Source organism: Microtus pennsylvanicus, chromosome 14 (assembly GCF_037038515.1).
Source record: "Microtus pennsylvanicus isolate mMicPen1 chromosome 14, mMicPen1.hap1, whole genome shotgun sequence".
Lineage (NCBI taxonomy): Eukaryota > Metazoa > Chordata > Mammalia > Rodentia > Cricetidae > Microtus > Microtus pennsylvanicus.
Genome location: NC_134592.1, coordinates 9,956,658 through 9,978,845, shown reverse-complemented (window position 1 = coordinate 9,978,845; position 22,188 = coordinate 9,956,658). Strand labels below are relative to the sequence as shown.

Genomic DNA, 22,188 nt, shown 5'->3' with positions numbered 1-22,188 from the left:
ACAAAAGGAGTGATGATGTGTACTTATAATCCTGGGCTAGGAAGGCAGAGACGGGCAGATCTCTGGGGTTCACTGGCCAGCCAGCTTAGCTGAATGAGTGAGTTCTAGGCTGGTTGAATGGCACCTGAGAAATGATACCCTGCGGTATCCTCTGACCTGCACGTGCACCCATACCATGTACACACACACCCTCAGATACATGTGCACTCGAACACATGAACAAATGCATGTGTGTGCACATACACATGAGGGAGCACTGCAGTTTAAGGAGTATGTTCCTAAAGCAGAACTCTTTTGTTCCTTATAGTATGCCAGCCACTGAAAACAAAAGGAGTTTATTCCCAAGGTGGTCAGGTGTAGAGATGGGAGAGCAGGTCTCGGGTCAGCCTCCCCAGGGGCAGGGGGTGAGGATGGGTATTCACGAGCTGGACAGGGTGTTTGGAGGTGTGGAAAGGTGGTGGGAGTAGAGTTACCCGTGATTTGCATGTGCATACTTATCTCCACAAACCATCATAAAGTCATTGAAGAAATCATAGCACACCTAGGAGCAGTGGCAATGGCCTGAGATTCCCCAAATTCAGAAAGCCAGTCTAAGTTGCTTGAAAAGACAATGAAAGGAAAGGAAAAAGGTATGGATGCATGCCTGTAACCCCAGCTTAGGAGCTAGAGGCAGGAAGATCAGGAGTTAAAGGTCATCCTTCCTAAAAAATGGAATGAGTGGAAGTATGAGGACATTACCATGATCTCAGAGTGGAATTTGGGGCCTTCTGTTGTTACAGGATCACCAAAGGGTCAGTAATTTCACAAAAAAAAAAAAAGTAGGTTTCTAATACTTGAAAAAAAAATCCAGATGACCATTATGACCCACACATCAGCAAACATAGTAGAAGACTAATAATAGGGCTGGAGAGATGGCTCAGAGGTTAAGAGCACTGACTGCTCTTCCAGAGGTCCTGGGTTCAATTCCCAGCAACCACATGGTGGCTCACAGCCATCTGTAATAAGATCTGGTGCCCTCTTCTGGCTAGCAAGCATACAGACAAAACGCTGTATACAAATAAATAAATAAAATTTAAAAAAAAAAAAAAAAAAAAAAAAAGACTAATAATATATTGCACAGGTGCATTTCCTCCCAAAGTAGTGATTTTTGTAAGTCAGCGAAAACATGACAAGTTACATTTTTTTTTTCAGTTTTGCCTCAGTTTCAAGAATAAGATTATTCAGTATTTTTCTTGTTGTTTGTTTTTGTTTTTACTCTGTGTGATCCTGGCTGTCCTAGAGCTTTGTAGACCAGACTGGCCTCAAACTCATAGAGATCCTCCTGCCTCTGCTTCTTAGTGCTGGGATTAAAGGCGTGCGCCACCGTCATGTCCAGCAAGCTCCCTTAGTCTAGAGGAAGCCTGTGAAGGGTGGAGGAGGTTGCTCGTACCTGCTTATCTCCTTCAGTGGGTTCTGGGTGTGTTTTGGTTCTTCCCTGCCCAGTGCTGACTTCTCTCTTAGGGGTGATTTAGTTTCCTGTCTCCCTCCCACTGTCTTCCAGCTACCTCAGGGCTTTCCACACCATCTTCTCCAGCCAGCTTCCTCTCTCCTCCTGCCCTATTTCCAGCAGGCATTCTCCTTACATCTTTGAGCCCAGAGATGGAGACTGGCCCCTCTTCACTCTCTTATTTGCTATTGTAGTTCCCACCTTGTGAACGTCAAGGGTAAAGGGCATCCTCTGATTTACTAGATGTTTAAGAAGAATGAGTGGGTGGTGGCACTTGGAGTTGGGGCTGGGAAGCAGACTTCCCCAGCATGGAGAATTCACTCCTTCCTGAGAACATTCATACTCCAGTGGGCTTGAAGCAGACAAGTTTGGTTCTGGTTTCAGCTGAGGCTCAGCCTCTATTCCCTAGCAACTCTTTGTGTTCTGAGAGGAGATCTCTCAGGAGGAGAACCCAGTCCTACCTCTTCTCTTTCATCTCTTGCCTGGGTGGCTGCCAGGGTATGGCCTGCTGCAGGGGCTGGACTCACAGGTAACAGTCATGCCCTGTGGGGGTTACAGGTATATGTCACCACGCCTAGTTTTTACATGGATACTTGTGCAGCAAGCACTTCACAACCCTGCGTGGCCACCAGGGGATCCAGTGCCTTCTCTGGCCACCATGAGCACCCACACTCACTCTGCAGCCACAGAGACACATACACATAAATAAAAATAAAGTAAATCTTTTTTTAAAAAAATACCTTTAAGTACTAAGCTGTAGAAGGTAGATGAGGGGATCAGGGTCTCTCCTTTTCCTCACCCTACATCCTGCAGACAGGGTCACAGCTCAGCTCAGGAGGTAAGAGGTGGCACAGCGAGTCTGCCATCTTGGCCTGTGATTACAGCTGTCGGGAGTTATCTGCAGTAGTCAGCCTAGGACAGATGAGTGACCAAAGCTTTCCTATTGATGTCTACTTCCACTTGAGAAGCACTGCCTTGCTGAAGAGGCCCTTTTAAGTGGGCTGTTGTCCAGGACTTCCCAGGGGACCAGTATCTATTCTGGAGGAATAAACCTCTTCCCCAACCCCTCTATCTGAGTCTGCTATTGGGACAGCTGGACCAATGGGTAGGGAAGAGGGCATCCAGGGATATTTTCTGCTTTCAGCTGAATCTAAAGTATGTCTTCAGGACAGAGCTCTGGGCCTGCAAGGGACTTTGGCTCCTGATGGCCTTCCTCTGTTCTCTGTAGTAGCAGGTGAGCTAAGGATTTTGGGAGTCTAGGCCAGCATGCAGATTGAGGAACCCAAGTGTGTGACAACAGAACACTGGTTGAGCATGGCCGCTATCAGACGTCTTAACAGGACAGGCCAACAACTGCAGCAGACCTTGCAGCAGCCAGTGTGGGCCAGGTCTTAGTCCTGAGGTAGTGACCACGCCTCAGACAACAAGCAACACAAGGTTGCCAGAATAGGAAGTCAGCATGCAGAAGGAGGCAGGACAAAGCCTAAACTCAGGGGTGGGCTCAGTTGATCAAGCTAGAACCTAAGGCCTATGTATCAGTTACTTGTCTGCTGCTGTGAGAAAACACCATAACCAAAATCAGCTTCAGCTTTCTTATTTTGGCTCACAGTCCCAGAGGGATGGACTCCATTATGGTGAGGAGGAGTGGTCGCAGGAGCGGGAAACATAGCATAAACTGAAAGTAGCACAAGGCTGTGAACTCTCACAGCCTGCCCCAAGTGACAGTCGTCCCCCAACAGCATCACTAGCTGGTGACCAGAGGTTCACATAGCCAAGGCTGTGGAGGATGGTTTTCATTTAAACCATCACAACCTTGGCCTGGCTAACAGTGGAGTCCCAGAATGTAGAGCTGAGGTGTGGTGAAACCTCTCTTCGCCAGAATGAGTGAGGCCTCAGGGGTCAAGGAGCCCCTTCCTGCTGTGCACACACAGGTGAAATCTGAGAGCAGTGTCTAGGGGCAGGGCAGCTCGTGGTTCTTCAAGTGTCATATGAGTCCACCTCATTCTTCAAGCCAGTTTCAGTCTGACATGGTGAGACTGAACTTGAGAAAGAATGTGACATTTGGCAAGTATTTTGTCTTGCTCTGCGTCTTGCACAACCTTTGAGCAAGTCATCTAACTTCCTGAGCCTAGTTTCCTTAGTGGTCCCAAGTCCTCGTGGACACCCCTAGCTGTGTGGGAATTGCAATTGAAATATAGATTAAGTAAAGAAAGCATCAGTGCATTGCTCTGATCAAGTTTCCTTAGTATAATAACATTTTCTGCTCATGAGGTTATTAGGGCAAAGACTGGGCTTCAGGGAGTAGGAGGCTGAAGAGTCTCTCAGCTGTCTGAGGTTGTAAACTTGTGCTCACTTCACCCAGAGATAGAAACAAAGCTGTTTGCACATCCCTTCCACCAGCCACTGATTGTGTGCTTCCCAAGGGACACCTGACCCTCAGGAAACAATCAGCTCTTTCTTAGGTTCGAGCTGCAGCCTGGATCTATATTCATTCTCTCTCTCTCTCTCTCTCTCTCTCTCTCTCTCTCTCTCTCTCTCTCTCTCTCTCTCTCTCTCTCTCTCTCCTCTCTCGGTTTTTCGAGACAGGGTTTCTCTATAGCTTTGGAGCCTATCCCGAACTAGCTCTTACAGGCCAGGTTGGCCTCGAACTCATAAAGATCCACCTGCCTCCTCCCGAGTGCTGGGATTAAAGGTGTGTGCCACCACTGCCCAGCTTGGATGTCTCTTTAAATGTGGCACAAAGCTTGCTGAGGCAGTCTTCTAGCACCAGCCCTCCTGGGAACATAAGGCTCAGCATTGGGGTCCTATCCTTGTGGGTCTAAAGTGGATACGGCCAGTGTTTTAGGTGGCACAGAACAAAGGCAGCAGTGGCAGGGCCTCATTGTGCTACTCACAGCTCCAGACTCCCAGTGTGAGCAGTGGGTACAAGGAGGGGACATCCCACATGTGTAGTCCCTGGGTTCAGTCTGGCCCTGCCATTCACCAGCTGGAGACATTAATCCTGCACTCAGTTGATGATTCTTAACATGCTGGTGATGGGGCTTAGGAGACAGTGACAAGTGAGGAAGCAGACACAGCAAGTGTTGAAAAGTGGATGGGGGCCGGAGTTAAGAACACAGCCTGCTGTTCCAGAGGTCCTGAGTTCGATTTCCAGCAGCCACAATAGTGGTTCACAATCATCTGTAATGAGATCCGATGCCCTCTTCTGGCCTGCAGGGATACATGCAGACAGAGCACTGTATACATAATAAATAAATATCTTTTTTAAAAAGTGGGTGGCACTAAGGCCAGCTGGCCTGGGTCTGAAAAAGCATGGGATAAAACCGGACTTGCTGAACATAGCAGACAATGAGGACTACTGAGAACTCGAGAACAATGGCAATGGGGTTTTGGTCCTACTGCACGTACTGGCTTTGGGGGAGCCTAGGCAGTTTGGATGCTCACCTTACTAAACCTGGATGGAGGTGGGTGGTCCTTGGACTTCCCACAGGGCAGGGAACCCTGATTGCTCTTCGAGCTGATGAGGGAGGGGGACTTGATCGGGGGAGGGAAATGGGAGGTGGTGGCGGGGAGGAGGCAGAAATCTTTAATAAATAAATTAATTAATTAAAAAAAATAAAAAGTGGGTGGATGTCAACAGTTATGACTTGTGTGTCCCACCTGTGCTTCAGAGGGAGGAGCCACAGGACACAAAGAGGAATGGTAAGTGGGAGATGAAGGTATGCAGGTGCTGCACAGGTGGTAGGGCCCTCTTTTAAAGGAAGGCCAGGAGGGGTGGAGAGCGTGCTATTACAGTTATCTATTGGGCCTTTCTTCCCTCTACTGACCACTCCACTCTGCATCTCTTCCCCATAGGCCCCTCCACACAGCGTCAGGTGCAGAATGGCCCCTCTCCTGAGGAGATGGACATCCAGAGAAGGTAACCCAGTGTCCCACAGCTTCCTGCCTGAAAGCTTCCCAGGAGTGGCAGGAGTACCCTTTAGCTAGCTGAGACATACAGCTCAGGCCAGCACTGGGGCAAAGGGAACACCTACTTAATGTCAGAGATTAAGGCTACATGTCACTAGCATGTAGACCCATACTTCCCTAAACCCCTTCTGAAGTGTACCTAGTAAGTAACCCTGTAGTGCCAGGTGTCCCTCTGATGGGGGACTAGAAAAAAGCATGTGGTCTTCTGACCATTTCTCCTGAGGCCACATCTATAGAAGCCATAGGCCCCCAAAGCCCACTCTAGTGAGGCAATCAGATCAGCCAGAGGGTCACACTGGCTTCTTTGAGATGCTTCCTGCACAATGTGTCCCAACTTGCCAGTCCTCTTCCATCTAGGCACCTGAACCTAACACATCCTTCACCCCCTCTTTGAGACAGGGTTTCTCTGTAGCTTTGGCACCTGTCCTGGAACTCACTCTGTAGACCGGGCTGGCCTCAAACTCATAGAGATCCACCTGTCTCTGCCTCCCAAGTGCTGGGATTAAAGACATGCGCCACCACCGCCCGGCCACATCCCTCTCTTTACAGGAGGCAGCCCAGGGATATGGGGAGATAGCTCAGACAGTAAAGTGCTTGCCAGGTACTAATTAGAGCCCCAGTGCTTTTTATAAAAAGTTAGATATGGCACCACCCACTTGAATCCCAGAGTTTAGGAAACAGAGATAGGCAAACCCGGGAGTTCACTGATTTGGCAAGTTCCAGTTCAGTGAGAGACCCTGTCTCCAAAAAGAAAGAAAAAAGTAGATGTTGCTAAGGAACAATATTCAGGGTAATCCTACACACACACACACACTAGTGTTGTGGCTCACCTGGACTCTCAGACACGGAGAAGTCAAGGCTTCTGCTATGGTTGCTTTTCAGACAAGTGATGGAGCAGCAGCAGCACCGCCAGGAGTCTCTGGAGAGAAGAATCTCTGCCACAGGTGAGTGAGAGTCTCCTTCCTCCAGCTGCCACCCACACTGCCCCAAGTGACCCCAACTCAGATAGACCTCTCCCTACTTCTGACTGCCTAGACACAAAGTGTGGCCGTCACTTCAATTGAAGTAGGACCGAGCATAGGATTAGGAAGCCTCCTGGCCCTCCCATTGTTCAGTTCCTCCAGTAGACATGTAGGGGCACCCCTGTGTCAGGAAACTGAGAACTAGGGACATGCTATCAGCAAGGCGGACAACAGTTTCTGCCCCCAGGAAGTCATGCTTGTCCTTGTGCCATGGGTGCTAGAGACACCCAAGAGTCAGGGCCAAGGCTCGAGAGAAGTGCCAGAGCAGGTTCTCAGGAGCCAAGTGGGACTTAGCACACCACAGGAGGGGGTGTCAGGTGCATTGATGGGACAGGACTTTTTCATTTGCCTTGTGCTTTTGTAGCCTCATCTTACCTAACTTGCTCAGTGCATTCTCAAGTTCTATCTTGCTTATGGGAAAACAGCCCCAGCTGCTTTCCAAGCACCCTGCACTCAGGTGATACTGCCCTCTCACCTGGCACCACAGCCTGCTCTGTGTTCCCCATGCACAGTCCTTGAGCAAGTCTTGTTCTGACATCATGTCAGCCCCTCCCAGCACCCTGGCACACACTGAAGTGGAGCCTACCCTGCACTCCCTCTTACCACGTTGGTCCAGGACTAGCTTCTCCTTTCTTTTCCTTCCAGGCATCCCATTTTCTTTGTTCACCCCTGCTTCCCTTCACTTAACTGGATACTTCCTCTCCTGTGTGCCTACTCTTGGTAGAGCTTGCCTTGCACCACTTGCCTGTGTTTGCCTCTGTGGTTTGTTCTCTCTTCGCTAGCACCCTGAGCTGTTTTCCTCCACACACGACACAGCGCCTGACACCCAGTGGAAGTTCAGGCAGTTTTCGGTAGATGCACAGGGAATGCCAACGACACTCAGCATTAATGGTCCCATGACCAAAGCCCCGGTCAGCTTCAGGACCCACGGTTATTGCTTACAATCCCCAGGGACCTAGGGTTAGTAACTTCAGTCAATGCCTAAGATAGAGCCAAGTGCTTAGAATGGAAAAAGACACTGCCGAGAACTCCCCTCCCACTAGAAAAGCATTAGTGAAGCAAGAAGTTTGCTGCACTTAGGGGTGTTAAACCACTGTATGTCAGGCTAACCAGGCCCCAGATGCTGAAGAAACTGAAATAGAGAGTGACTGTAACAGAGCCAGGTTCTGCAGGGCTTTCCTGAGATGTAAACTGTTCTGTTCCTCATCTCTCTGAGGAGCAAACTGCTCTTCATTCTTCTCCAAGAACCTGAAATAAAAACAGTAGACTGGACACCAGCTAGGTGCTGGACACTGACTCCTCTCCTTTGCATTTCAGGGCCCATCCTCCCACCTGGGCATCCTTCATCGGCAGCCAGCGCCACCCTCTCCTGTAGTGGACCTCCACCCCCACCTCCACCCCCAGTTCCACCTCCACCCACAGGGGCTACGCCCCCGCCCCCGCCTCCTCTGCCAGCTGGAGGAGCCCAGGGGGCCAACCACGATGAGAGCTCTGCATCAGGACTAGCTGCTGCTCTGGCGGGAGCCAAGCTGAGGAGAGTGCAGCGGGTAAGAGGGTGGGCATGCCAGTCACCCTCACACATCAGCAGAGCAACTCACCCTGCCCTCACCTGTCATCAGTGAAACACTGGGCAAAGGGCTATCCCCGGGCCCAGCCAGCCCTCTGCCAGGTATTAAATAAGTAAACAGGGACAGCGCTTTGTCAGCTACAAGCTGCCTTAGTTAATAAGTACATATCTGCCTTTGCTTTTCCCATGGAACTCACTTCTCGCTCATTTCAATTTGCTCCCCACCCCTGGGGCGTGTACTCTGGAATGAGTAGCATGTATGTGGTCATAAAAGAGTGGCTCTGATGCATATCTCTGGCTTGAAATTTGCTTCCCTGTCTCTTGTGACCTTCTGACTTTGGCAAGGACTCAAGCCTGTGAGCCTATCTTGCCAATGCCTGGCCCTCTCTAGATTCTCATTTTCTGACCCGTGGAGTTGGGAGTGTTGGACTAGCAGCCTCACTCCTAAGGTCTTTCTACATCCTGCATCCACTGGGGCTGCTGTTCCCCTCACTGTACCAGAGTGTGATACACATACGCTTTCTCACCCTCAGCCAGAAGATGCATCAGGAGGCTCCAGTCCTAGTGGGACTTCAAAGTCCGATGCCAACCGGGCAAGCAGCGGGGGAGGTGGAGGAGGCCTCATGGAAGAGATGAACAAACTGCTGGCCAAGAGGTAAGTATGATGTCTTCCAGAGTTTGTGTGCCTCCTCATTGCCAAGACACATTCGGAGGTAAGAAGAGCACCCCCTGCACTTGCAAGCCCAACAAACATAAAACACACTCCCAAGAGCTTTAGAGAGCACGCTAGAGAATGTACCCAAGTGGATTATGTCTCAGAGCACTCAGAAGTGAAAAGGGCTTCAGATAAGAGTAGAAAAGACAATGTTTACACCTTCCCAGTGAGTGTAGTCCAAACTGAGAGGGAGTACTCTTTCACTATCTAAAAACAGGAAAAGGCCAGGGTCGCCAGCAGCCATGGAGACGCCAGGTGTGGATGGAGGCAGTTCCACGTCCTACAGAAGCAAATGGGCAATGGAGAATCAGATGTGAGCGCCTAGGGCTGCTGTGTGGTCAGCCCTGTCGCAGGCATTTCCCTCTAAATCTCACCAGTGCAGAGCAGAGTGACTTGGTCTCCAGTTGTCTGTCTGACAGTTTTTACAGTGTTGGGATGGAACTCATGCTAGGCAAAATGCACAGCCACTGAGGCATTCTCGGGCCAGGCTACCCTCTGTTTTTAAGAGATAAAACATGGACTTGTGGGCATCAATGGTTAGAAATGGAGTAAAGGGCTGGGTAGACCAGCGAGGAAACCATTGTAGTCCAGGAAGAGGTGATGGTGACTGGCATAAAGTGGTTGGCAGTGGGGACAGGTCAGAGTGGGAAGAGATCTAGAGACAGAATTGACAGAACTTACTATTCCTGGTTTGTAGACCTGTCCTGAGATGAGACAGCTGCGTGAGCCCTGCCACTGCAGCCAGAGGCTGCTCCTCACCACACACCAGGCCCACTTCTCTCCTGGTGGGCCACTCACCTCAGGTTATAAGAGGCTAATCCTGTGAGGGCCTGACAGAGTTGAAGCACATTGTTGGGAAGTATGGGAGGCCTATGTCAGCCTGGGAGAGAGCCAGGTGCGGGTAACCATTGAGACCAGAAACACTGTAAATCAGAGTCCCGTAAAAGGAGTTTTCGTTCATGTGAGGAAAATGCATGTGTTTTGCATTCTTGGGGCACCTTTAGCTCCTTGGTGTTGTCCTGAACTGGGAAGGGTGTGACTAGGTTAGCTGAGGTCACAGACAAAAGAGCAGCAAGAGAAAGTCTTCTTCCCTGTGACTTGATGCTGAAGTTGAGGTTCCTTAGCCAGTCAGCTGCAGTTCTCTCAGCTCTGACCCAAAGAGACAGACTGGGCCAGGGTACCAGTCTATCCATGGGCCATGAGTGCCTTGGGAGTATAGCCTCTCAGCTAAACCCTGTCCCTGGGGACCTAGACAGGGTACAGCCAGCTTCTTTCTCCCTCAGAAGCTATGGCCACCACCAGCTGAGCTGAACAAAGAAACACCCCAAGGTCTTCCTTCCTATCCAGACTAGTTTTGAGTCTAGGTCATGGGTGAGCACAGAAAGTCTTATCCTCTGGCCTTGGCTCATGTGAAGAAGGGTGCCTGACCAAGTGGCCTGTTCACATAAGCATATATCCTCCTAATCTACACAATCCACTGGGGAGCCAATTGTGGGCATGGAGGCAGCCCAGAGTTCTAGGTCACTGTGAAACCTTGGGAAGCTGATTTGTATTTTTTTTCTCTCCAACATCTAGGAGAAAAGCAGCCTCCCAGACAGACAAGCCCGCTGACAGAAAGGAAGATGAGAGCCAAACGGTAGGCAGCATTCTACCCAGCCCGCCCACACCCTCAGGCTTGCCTCCAGTTTAAGCAAATCTCCCAGAAAGATAACTGGGAACCTGATTTGGAGGCAGCTGTGAGGGAGGGACAGGGATCCAGCCAGGCTTGCATCTCCAGAGCATTCTCCTGACCAGACCCTTGGAGCCATCACTCAGGTTGAGAACCCCAGGGAGCCATAGGGCCACTATACTCCAACATATCAGGGCTGCATCAAGGGATTTGGGTACATCTGCTGAAGTCTTATGGAAGTCAGAGCAGTTTTATTTCAAATTACTTAAAATTCTAAATACTTGAGTCTGTTAAGCCCAGTGGGAGCTGAGGTCTCCGCCCTGGCAGAGGATCCTAGAAACCTGGGCTCTGTCCTTGGCAGGCATATGGAGCCTGATCTGGCAGCCCAGAGTTCCCAGCCTCAACTTCTGTTTGTGGCCACAAGTTTTCTTATGTATGTGATAAGCTTTCTTAAAACAAATATATAGAATTCTACTTGGACTCCTGAGTATATACCTCAAATATAAACAGCATAAAGGCTGCACCTCACTAGCAGAACTAGAGAGAATTATAGCTACCTAGGACCAGTGTATGTTCCCCACCTACTCAGCCAATGAGATGGGCCTGGCGCCCCTGGACTCCAGTCTGCTCTTCTCATTGTGGTCTGTGCTACTTTGCTGGCCTGGGCATGTGCAGTTCCCTCTGCCACCAGCTAGCTCCTCAGCCTGGACTTCTGCATGATCTTTACTCCCTACAAATGGCCTCTCAGACCCCAAGCTCTCTGCTTCTGCCATGCCCTCCATACACCTAGGGTTGCCTTGCAGACCTGCCAGGGACCAAACTGAGATCCTCACCCACTGACCCGTGTCTTGCACCCCTGGGACTTAAACCACACATGATGGAAATACAAAGGCCTGTGTGGCTAGGAGCCACAGACAGGATATTTACATGCTAGGTGTGTTAGGACCTGGTGGCCACATTTGCTTGAATCAACATTGTTTTTCTTAGGTGGTAGCTAGTACTCCTCAGCCCCAGCTTCATAGCGCCCTCGGGCCACAGAACCTTGAGGAGTGGATTTCACCATTGAAACCCTTCTCAGGCCTCGTTTTTTCCACTTTTTTGGTAAAGGCAAATCTTCCTGTGTAAATCAGGTTTGGGTAGGATGCTAGGGGCCAGGAAGCTGTCTTCCTGCTCACTGTCCACAGTCTGGTGAACCTGCTGTGATGTGAGGGTTGGTTCTTCAATGGTAGACATTTACTAATCATATCCCAGAGTCCATTTGGAAAGCAAGCTGGTGCACAGGTGTCCTGCCTTGTCCCTAACAAAAGGGCCCTTCTCTTCCATTTTAGGAAGATCCTAGCACCTCCCCATCCCCAGGGACCCGAGCCACCAGCCAGCCACCTAATTCCTCAGGTAAGAGGTTACCTAGCCCAACAAATGCTTGAGGTCTTAAAGCAAGTGGTCAGCTAATCTGGCCACTTTCCTCTGTGGGCAAGCAGAGAGGGTCAAGTCTACTGCGTTCCAGATCCTCAGAGCTTCCTAAGGAGACCAAGCAGACAGCTGGGCTTGTGTGACAAGGGGACCTTGACCCTGCTCCAACTAAAGGAAGGCACTGAGAGTACCATCCACAGTGGAGATGTCGTGTAGGACCTGGATAGGGGCTGGGCTGCCAGGAGGTTTTGTGGCAGGGTTATTTTACAGTTCAGAGCTTCCACAAGTTACCATAAGGAACTATTAAATGTCATTTTTTGTGTCTGCTGTGTAATGCCAGCTAGAGTGGTACTATAGTTAGGTCACTGCAGTGACCCTGCTCTATCAGAGACACAGCCTCCCTCTACCCAGTGACCGCTCTATCAGAGACACAGCCTCCCTCTACCCAGTGACCGCTCTATCAGAGACACAGCCTCCCTCTACCCGGTCACTGCAGTGACCCCGCTCTATCAGAGACACAGCCTCCCTCTACCCAGTGACCGCTCTATCAGAGACACAGCCTCCCTCTACCCAGTGACCGCTCTATCAGAGACACAGCCTCCCTCTACCCGGTCACTGCAGTGACCCTGCTCTATCAGAGACACAGCCTCCCTCTACCCAGTGACCGCTCTATCAGAGACACAGCCTCCCTCTACCCGGTCACTGCAGTGACCCCGCTCTATCAGAGACACAGCCTCCCTCTACCCAGTGACCGCTCTATCAGAGACACAGCCTCCCTCTACCCGGTCACTGCAGTGACCCCGCTCTATCAGAGACACAGCCTCCCTCTACCCGGTCACTTCAGTGACCCCGCTCTATCAGAGACACAGCCTCCCTCTACCCGGTCACTGCAGTGACCGCTCTATCAGAGACACAGCCTCCCTCTACCCGGTCACTGCAGTGACCCCGCTCTATCAGAGACACAGCCTCCCTCTACCTGGTCACTGCAGTGACCGCTCTATCAGAGACACAGCCTCCCTCTATCCAGTGACCGCTCTATCAGAGACACAGCCTCCCTCTATCCAGTGACCGCTCTATCAGAGACACAGCCTCCCTCTACCCGGTCACTGCAGTGACCGCTCTATCAGAGACACAGCCTCCCTCTACCCAGTGACCGCTCTATCAGAGACACAGCCTCCCTCTACCCGGTCACTGCAGTGACCGCTCTATCAGAGACACAGCCTCCCTCTACCCAGTGACCGCTCTATCAGAGACACAGCCTCCCTCTACCCGGTCACTTCAGTGACCCCGCTCTATCAGAGACACAGCCTCCCTCTACCTGGTCACTACAGTGACCCCGCTCTATCAGAGACACAGCCTCCCTCTACCTGGTCACTGCAGTGACCGCTCTATCAGAGACACAGCCTCCCTCTATCCAGTGACCGCTCTATCAGAGACACAGCCTCCCTCTATCCAGTGACCGCTCTATCAGAGACACAGCCTCCCTCTACCCGGTCACTGCAGTGACCGCTCTATCAGAGACACAGCCTCCCTCTACCCGGTCACTGCAGTGACCGCTCTATCAGAGACACAGCCTCCCTCTACCCAGTGACCGCTCTATCAGAGACACAGCCTCCCTCTACCCGGTCACTTCAGTGACCCCGCTCTATCAGAGACACAGCCTCCCTCTACCTGGTCACTACAGTGACCCCGCTCTATCAGAGACACAGCCTCCCTCTACCTGGTCACTACAGTGACCGCTCTATCAGAGACACAGCCTCCCTCTATCCAGTGACCGCTCTATCAGAGACACAGCCTCCCTCTATCCAGTGACCGCTCTATCAGAGACACAGCCTCCCTCTACCCGGTCACTGCAGTGACCCCGCTCTATCAGAGACACAGCCTCCCTCTACCCGGTCACTGCAGTGACCGCTCTATCAGAGACACAGCCTCCCTCTACCCGGTCACTGCAGTGACCGCTCTATCAGAGACACAGCCTCCCTCTACCTGGTCACTACAGTGACCCCGCTCTATCAGAGACACAGCCTCCCTCTACCTGGTCACTACAGTGACCCCGCTCTATCAGAGACACAGCCTCCCTCTACCCGGTACCACCATCAGCTGTGGCCAAGGGAACGTGAGTAGGAGAGTGTCATGAGGCTTAGCTGTGGTCCTTCAGGCTTCCACTCCCAGCACACTCAGTGTCGGCCTTACACTAAGCTCACACACATGGTGAGGAGAAGCAGAGGAGTCTGTTTGTCCCATCTGACAGGTAGATGTTCTTCCGAACTTATGTCTGTATCATGGCTGATATCTACCATCCTTCTGGGACTTCCTGAGCTCCCTGTGTTGCAGATTCTTTGGTCAGTGTTACTGTCCTTATTTTCCTACAGTGTAGATGGCAAGTAGGAGGGGTTTCCCACGTTTAGCAGTTTTTGGCTCCCTGTGGTAAAGTTCTGCTTGAGGTCACACACCCTGTCCCAGGTATTGTTCCTATAAGCCCAGTGACCTGCCAGGTGGCTCTGTGAGGTAACCTGCCTTAGACCTGAGTTGGTCTGCAGACAAGGCTCAGGTTAGGGCAGGACAGCCTCACTGCCCCTTTGCTCAATCTCTGGGCAGTGTGTTCTGCTCAATGTAGTATATTTCCTGTGAATTGGGGCATGAGTTGTAATCTAGTACAGCAAAGGTTGGGCATTCCCAGTCCAAAAACCCAAAATGCTCCAAATTCTGAAGCTTTTCCAGCAAGCTTCAGGTAAACTCTGAATCTGCACATGTCTGGTCCAGTGTATAGATGAGACACCCTCAGCCTGTTGCACTAGACTCAGAAAAGGGAAAGTGGTTTCCAGGCTGAGGAATGGAGCAGGCAAGACTCAATGTGAGCTGAAGTGCAGTCAGATCGCAGGGAGCCTGGCCAGAGGAGCATGGAGGGGACAAGACAGATAAGAGCGTTGGGAGGGTCCCGTCCTTCCTGTAGCTGGAGTTTCTGTTTCTCTGTCAGCTGGGCCAAGCTCCATGGAGAAGACTCAAGTTTGAAGGGAACAGGAACCCTGGAGTTGGGAAACAGGGTGACAGTAGGGCTGCCTGCAGTTCCAGGGGTACCCTGGCTAAAAGTGGGCCTGAGATCAGGAGCCAGCCTTCCCAGGGTCGCTCTCCATCACCGCCTGGGCAGGTTTCTAAAGGGATGTTTAGGAGAGGGGTCACTAAGCCCTCTCAACTCTGACCCTTCATGAACTGAATTGGCAGAGGCTGGTCGAAAACCCTGGGAACGGAGCAATTCGGTGGAGAAACCTGTGTCCTCATTGCTGTCCAGGTGAGCTGTTCTGGGAAGGGCCAAGAGACGATCTCATGGGTGGACTCTGGTGCTGGTTCACATGTCTGTTTCATTCCATTGCCCTAGAACCCCGTCTGTGGCTAAGAGCCCCGAAGCTAAGAGTCCCCTTCAGTCGCAGCCTCACTCTAGGTACCGACAACCCCTCCTGCCCATGTGTTACCTGGGCTTGGGGGCCTCTCTTCCCCCTTGCCCATGACTAACACCTCTCAGCCCTGTCTCGTGTCTTGGTATTAACAACTTGCTCTGGGAAGGGTGGTCCCCTCTTTCATACCTGGGGAGAGGAAAAGCTAGAGACCCTTACAGTGGTGTAGGCTGGCTCCGTCCTCTCCTGAGAAGAGAAGGCCAAAAACCTGGAGAGGTATAACTTCCAGACGGAAAGGGAAGCAAAGCAAAGAGCCACCAATCCCTGCCAGCCAGGACAACTGTGGGGACTGCTGCACCCCAACCCAGAACCCTGCCCTTCAGATCATTCTTGATCCCCTTCCTTTGCATTCAGCAAATGTAGCCAGTCTCCTCACAGATCAACTGACCTTGTTTCCCCAACCAAATGCTGGTGTGACCACAGTGTAGACTCTTGAGAGCTGTGCAGTGTGACCACAGTGTAGACTCTTGAGAGCTGTGCAGTGTGACTGCAGTGTAGACTCTTGAGCTATGCAGTGTGACCACAGTGTAGACTCTTGAGAGCTGTGCAGTGTGACCGCAGTGTAGACTCTTGAGAGCTGTGCAGTGTGACCGCAGTGTAGACTCTTGAGAGCTGTGCAGTGTGACCACAGTGTAGACTCTTGAGAGCTGTGCAGTGTGACCACAGTGTAGACTCTTGAGAGCTGTGCAGTGTGACTGCAGTGTAGACTCTTGAGCTATGCAGTGTGACCACAGTGTAGACTCTTGAGAGCTGTGCAGTGTGACCACAGTGTAGACTCTTGAGAGCTGTGCAGTGTGACCACAGTGTAGACTCTTGAGCTATGCAGTGTGACCACAGTGTAGACTCTTGAGAGCTGTGCAGTGTGGCCGCAGGGTAGACTCTTGAGAGCTGTGCAGTGTGAGCGCAGTGTAGACTCTTGAGAGCTGTGCAGTGTGGCCGCAGTGTAGACTCTTGAGAGCTGTGCAGTGTGACCACAGTGTAGACTCTTGAGAGCTGTGCAGTGTGACCACAGTGTAGACTCTTGAGAGCTGTGCAGTGTGACCGCAGTGTAGACTCTTGAGAACTGTGCAGTGTGGCCGCAGGGTAGACTCTTGAGAGCTGTGCAGTGTGAGCGCAGTGTAGACTCTTGAGAGCTGTGCAGTGTGGCCGCAGTGTAGACTCTTGAGAGCTGTGCAGTGTGACCACAGTGTAGACTCTTGAGAGCTGTGCAGTGTGACCACAGTGTAGACTCTTGAGAGCTGTGCAGTGTGACCGCAGTGTAGACTCTTGAGAACTATGCAGTGTGAGCGCAGTGTAGACTCTTGAGAGCTGTGCAGTGTGAGCGCAGGGTAGACTCTTGAGAGCTGTGCAGTGTGACCGCAGTGTAGACTCTTGAGAACTATGCAGTGTGAGCGCAGTGTAGACTCTTGAGAGCTGTGCAGTGTGACTGCAGGGTAGACTCTTGAGAGCTGTGCAGTGTGACCGCAGTGTAGACTCTTGAGAGCTGTGCAGTGTGAGCGCAGTGTAGACTCTTGAGAGCTGTGCAGTGTGACCGCAGTGTAGACTCTTGAGCTGTGCAGTGTGACCGCAGTGTAGACTCTTGAGAGCTGTGCAGTGTGACCACAGTGTAGACTCTTGAGAGCTGTGCAGTGTGACCGCAGTGTAGACTCTTGAGCTGTGCAGTGTGGCCACAGTGTAGACTCTTGAGAGCTGTGCAGTGTGGCCGCAGTGTAGACTCTTGAGAGCTGTGCAGTGTGGCCGCAGTGTAGACTCTTGAGAGCTGTGCAGTGTGAGCGCAGTGTAGACTCTTGAGAGCTGTGCAGTGTGACCGCAGTGTAGACTCTTGAGAGCTGTGCAGTGTGAGCGCAGTGTAGACTCTTGAGAGCTGTGCAGTGTGAGCGCAGTGTAGACTCTTGAGAACTGTGCAGTGTGACCGCAGTGTAGACTCTTGAGAACTGTGCAGTGTGGCCGCAGGGTAGACTCTTGAGAGCTGTGCAGTGTGACCGCAGTGTAGACTCTTGAGAACTGTGCAGTGTGGCCGCAGGGTAGACTCTTGAGAGCTGTGCAGTGTGAGCGCAGTGTAGACTCTTGAGAGCTGTGCAGTGTGGCCGCAGTGTAGACTCTTGAGAGCTGTGCAGTGTGACCACAGTGTAGACTCTTGAGAGCTGTGCAGTGTGACCGCAGTGTAGACTCTTGAGAACTGTGCAGTGTGGCCGCAGGGTAGACTCTTGAGAGCTGTGCAGTGTGAGCGCAGTGTAGACTCTTGAGAGCTGTGCAGTGTGGCCGCAGTGTAGACTCTTGAGAGCTGTGCAGTGTGACCACAGTGTAGACTCTTGAGAGCTGTGCAGTGTGACCACAGTGTAGACTCTTGAGAGCTGTGCAGTGTGACCGCAGTGTAGACTCTTGAGAACTGTGCAGTGTGACCACAGTGTAGAATCTTGAGAGCTATCCTGATCCCCAAAAACCTGTATTTGAAGGCCCCTAAGCCCACACCAGGAAATATCCTCACAGCCACCCCAAATGGAAGCAAGTGTGTCTTGTCACAAAGCAGTGACACCAGAAGCCCTGCTTGCAGAGTGAGACAAGGTCATGAGGAGAGCAGAGCTCCAGCATAGCCCTGACAGGCATGCTCGTGGTCAGCCAGGCTGTGCACCAGAGGGAACTTTGGCTCCTAAACAGGCTCCGGAGAAGACTGAGGGCAGGGGTAGAGGTTTAGAGAAGGCCTGGCCAGCCTCCGTGAGAGAGAATCTGCTGCGTAGATATTTGGGAGGCGGCCTAGGATGTTTCTGAGAGGAGAAAGCAGTAGAGCACCCTTCCACCTAGAGAGTCTAGCATGAAGGAGGTAGTACCCAGCATGGAGCTGACTGACCCCACTGCTACCAACCAGAGTTCAGCTGGAACACAAGCTCCACATGGAGGAAGACGTTATCAGTACTTTCTCTCTGGGAGCCAGGAAGCACTAACACAGTCTGCCTCAGTTGCCTCCTCTGCCTAAGGCCTTTGAAGACAGAAGACTGCTCCCGTGTGGCCCCATGTCCTGACTCAAGACTGGGAAATGTGGTTAAGGGACTGAGGAGACCATTAAGGGGCAGGACATTCACATCCTTTCCCAACAGCCCTGCAGTAGAAGGGCCAGGGAGCAGGTGGCACTTGGACCCTGAGCAGAGGCCGCTGATGTCTCAGGCTTCCCCAGCATGGGTCCCTACAGACCCCAGCACCCACCTCCCATACCTGCCATTCTTCTTCCAGGGTGAAGCCTGCCGGGAGTGTAAATGATGTGGGCCTGGATGCCTTAGATTTGGATCGGATGAAACAGGTGAGAGTGAGTACAGTCAGCAGGCTGGGACCATCTCTAGCCAGTGGGTCCCCTGCTTGACTGCCACAAAGGCAAGAAGCTGGCCAATGGAAGAAAAGGGAGTCCCTGGGCACCCTGGGAATCCTCCATTAAGGTCTGAGGGGTGTTGAGAGCAGGGCTTGCCCAGGGCCTGGCTGAGGGAGAGGCCCCTGCATCCCCTAGAGCCAGCGTCTGTCCCTTCACTCTGAGATTCTGCCCAGCAGGAAATCCTGGAGGAGGTGGTTCGAGAGCTCCACAAGGTAAAAGAGGAGATCATTGATGGTGAGTGGGGGCCGCTCCAGCCAGGGATGCGCTCATTGTCCTCCCAGCATCCTACACTCACCCCCATGTGTAGCTGTGGAAACTGAGGCTCAGAAGAGTGAAGTGGATTACTGTAACGCACGCCTCCCTGGGGTGTGGCTTCTGTGTCTGCTATTCCTCCCAGAAGGTTACCCTGCGGAGGGAAGGGGGGGCCTTTCCTGTCCAGTCTAGAATGCCCAAACTCCTACAGCCTGCATGACTCTGCCTAGGGAGCCCCTGGCTGCAGAAGTAGGACTGTGATGTCCCCACCAGGGCCTGTAAGGAGCTGGCCCAGGCTGGAACAAAGCAGCAAAGCACAGCCTGCACCCATCCCCCACCTGTTTCCCTATCGCTGGTGCCCAGCAGTGACCTGAGCTAGAGAGACCTATGAAGTCAGAGGGACAGCTAATAGCAGGCTCCCGAGGGAAGATATGCACAGAGGCACTGCTGAGACCTGGCCGCCATTAGCTATAATAGCTACACTCCTTGGCAACAGAGACCACAATTCTGTCCCGTTCCACCAGAGGACAGGTATGGGAGAATGTTCATGAATGCAGGGAAGGAGACAACAAAGCTGTGGAGCAGTTCACAGCCTTACTGCTGCTCCACAGTTCCAGTCTTGGGGGCTCCCTTTCTGGCACTTGGGGAAATAGCTGGGTTAGAAACCCCAAGCATAGTCCAGTTGTTTTCAAGAGAGCTGCCTGGGAAGAGGCAGACCGTGATGAAAGCCTAGCACAGTCACTGCCTGCCATCGTCATGTACCCATGTACCCATGCTCAGAACCCTCAGGAAAGCAAGTGAGCATCCTAGCGAAGATCCTATTACTTAATGGTTGGTTACCCCTCTCTGGCTGTTGACTACGGACAGGTCTGTCCACTGAGAAGGCGCCGGACGCCTGTGAAGGAAGAGGGAAAGTGTGGGGAGCTAAGAGAAGGGAGTCCAGATCTGGGGAAGAAACGGGATGAGGCAGGCAGAAGAAGGGAGATTTGGGAAGGCTTAATGGGTCTCAAACAGACAGAACAGAGTCAGCTCTGGAGGACAAAGGCCAGGCCGTGGCACCAGCACAATCCATGGCTCTGTGGCCAGACACTCTTGCTATACCACATGCACTAGGCAGACTGGAACCAGCCTCCATCCTGTGTGGGGAGGGACTCAAGGGCCTCTGAGCAATGTGGGTACCCATCTGCCAGACTCTAGGAATACCTGGGTCCCCCCCCACACACAGCAGCCTGAGGAAGCAAGGCATAGTCTTTGTCTTTTTCAAGTCCATATCATTAGGGGTTGAAGCCCATAAGGTCTGGGTTGTTTGCCCAAAGGTCTGTCAAAGCTGCCATGCTGGTGGGCATCTAGCCCATGTGTGGTCTCCGGCAGCCTGAGCAGGAGCCGTGCTACACTGAGCCTCCCTCTCCTGTCCTGCCCTTAGCTATCAGGCAGGAGCTAAGTGGAATCAGCACCACGTAAGATGGCGCCAGCTTTGGAGGATCGCGAGGAGCCGTGCTGGCCCCAGCACACAGCGAGCCTGCAGAAGCGTGGATGTACTTAAGTCTCAACCTGTGATACAATATTAAAATGAGGAAACAAACTTCAACTCCTGGATTTTTAGCGTATCTGACACAGAACACCGGGTCTATTCTTTTTTGTATTTTATATTTGCTTATTTAAGTGTACATTTCTTTGGTTTATAGAGAGAACACCCCAAAATCACCTGCTTTATTAGATGGCTTCCAAGTTTTCTCCTAGGTGACACTGTTAGCTCCAGAGCTAGCAGTGAGCAGCTGGGTAGCGTGGCCTTTCCACGCCACAGAGCTGTCAGAATGCAGCTCAGCCCCAGCAGCTATGGTGTTTCCAGTCTGTCCACGCAGTGCGTGTTATGTCCACTCGATAATAAACCGTTCACTGTCCACACTCAGGCTCTGGCTTGCTCTCTCTTGCGCCAGCTCTTGGCTGCCCTGGGGCGGGGGTGCCTCTTTACAGGGAGTGCCCAGGCCAGAGCATGCAGGACTAAAGAGATCAAGAGGGACCTCAGAGAGGAGCTGGGCTCTGTCAGAATGTTCCTGGGACCCAAGAGCGTGGCCAGGCCACCAGGTACCTCCTACGTGTGGAGCTGAGCCCAGGCCCTGCCTGTGGGGAGCCACATAGCCCTAGGATCACAGGGTGGCTTGGCTCTGAGTGTAGCAAACTCCCTGAACTCAAGGATTCCATGTGCAATCTGCCTATCGAGTGCTGGAAGTGGGCCTGGGGCTCAGGGAGGTGAGAGGAAGCTTTGCCCCCAGAGACTCCCTGCTCCCCGTGGCATTACTGGGAACAATCCATAGCAACCTAGGGAAATCCCCGCACTTAATCTTCGCTGTGGCTTTGGAGATCCTCTGACCCATACGGCCAGTAGACAGCAATGAGAGCCTTGCGACCATCCCCATGTGAGCTCCCATGGCAACCAGCACCGTAGAGCAGAGTGCCTACTGGAGTGCTCAGTGCTGAGGGCTGGGTAGGAGGGGTCGAGGTGAGATCCTTGGCACATTGCATTTCATTGGGTTCCAAAGATCCTAAAAGCCAGGAATGATTTGGTGGCCTATGAGCAGATAAGAAACTGAACAACCTTGGAGGCCTGGCCACAGCCGCACACTCCACATCCTTGAGAGGTGCTCTCAGCCCTCCCTACTCCCGCCGCTCCCAAATGTCCTCAGCACGGCCTAATCACGACACCTTCAGACGTTCCCTTAGCCTCAGACCAGCCTCTGACATTAGGCGAGGTCTAGGCTCAGTCAGGGCAGTGAGTGGCGGTTGGCCTCCCTGGGATTTCCCTCAACCCCTAGAGTAACTGTGTTACTGCCCTGGCTCAAAGTCCTCACGTCTCAGAAGGTCAGCTGTCACACTCTTCAGAGATACCTGTTCCTGGAGCCGCAGGGCCACTCCTAGGCATGGGGCATGGGCTATAGCACGTCCTCTTCCCGCCCCGCCTCCCCCCCCCCCCCCCCGCCTCTTTGGTGCTGTCCTTGGCCAAGCCTAGCTCAAGCCCCAGGTTGTAGTGGGAGCTATAAGGCTGGGCCCACTCTTATCCCTCTCTGCCAAGTGATTCTCTCTCAGCACTGCTGATAGCTGCTCTGGACACCAGGACCCACCATGGTCCAGCCCCTTAGGACCAGGCCACTAACCAAGGCCACCTCTCTATTCACAGCTATGCCATTACATCAGTATTTATGCCCCACCCCCAACTATTACACACACAGAAACTGCCCAGCCAGCCATCTGAGTTGGGAACTCTGTCCAGGGCTGTGGACCCCGTGC

At 52.3% G+C, this 22,188-nt stretch overlaps 1 protein-coding gene across 6 annotated transcripts in view; it reads left to right on the top strand.

Moving 5' to 3' along the window:
- The window catches only part of Evl (Enah/Vasp-like), a 147,073-nt gene extending 126,265 nt beyond the window's left edge, over positions 1-20,808 (top strand). For 2 of the 6 annotated variants that reach the window (XM_075947343.1, XM_075947345.1), the window contains exons 4-14: positions 5,342-5,405; positions 6,338-6,399; positions 7,795-8,024; positions 8,578-8,699; positions 10,335-10,395; positions 11,757-11,820; positions 15,061-15,127; positions 15,215-15,277; positions 18,519-18,585; positions 18,828-18,885; positions 20,327-20,808. In XM_075947343.1, the coding sequence (XP_075803458.1) occupies positions 5,342-5,405; positions 6,338-6,399; positions 7,795-8,024; positions 8,578-8,699; positions 10,335-10,395; positions 11,757-11,820; positions 15,061-15,127; positions 15,215-15,277; positions 18,519-18,585; positions 18,828-18,885; positions 20,327-20,364 (896 nt within the window). In that variant the 3' untranslated portion in view covers positions 20,365-20,808. The remainder of the gene's footprint in view (positions 1-5,341; positions 5,406-6,337; positions 6,400-7,794; positions 8,025-8,577; positions 8,700-10,334; positions 10,396-11,756; positions 11,821-15,060; positions 15,128-15,214; positions 15,278-18,518; positions 18,586-18,827; positions 18,886-20,326) is intronic. The other 4 variants (XM_075947346.1, XM_075947347.1, XM_075947348.1 and 1 more) reach the window with 2 other exon arrangements.
- The last annotated feature ends 1,380 nt before the right edge of the window (positions 20,809-22,188 follow it).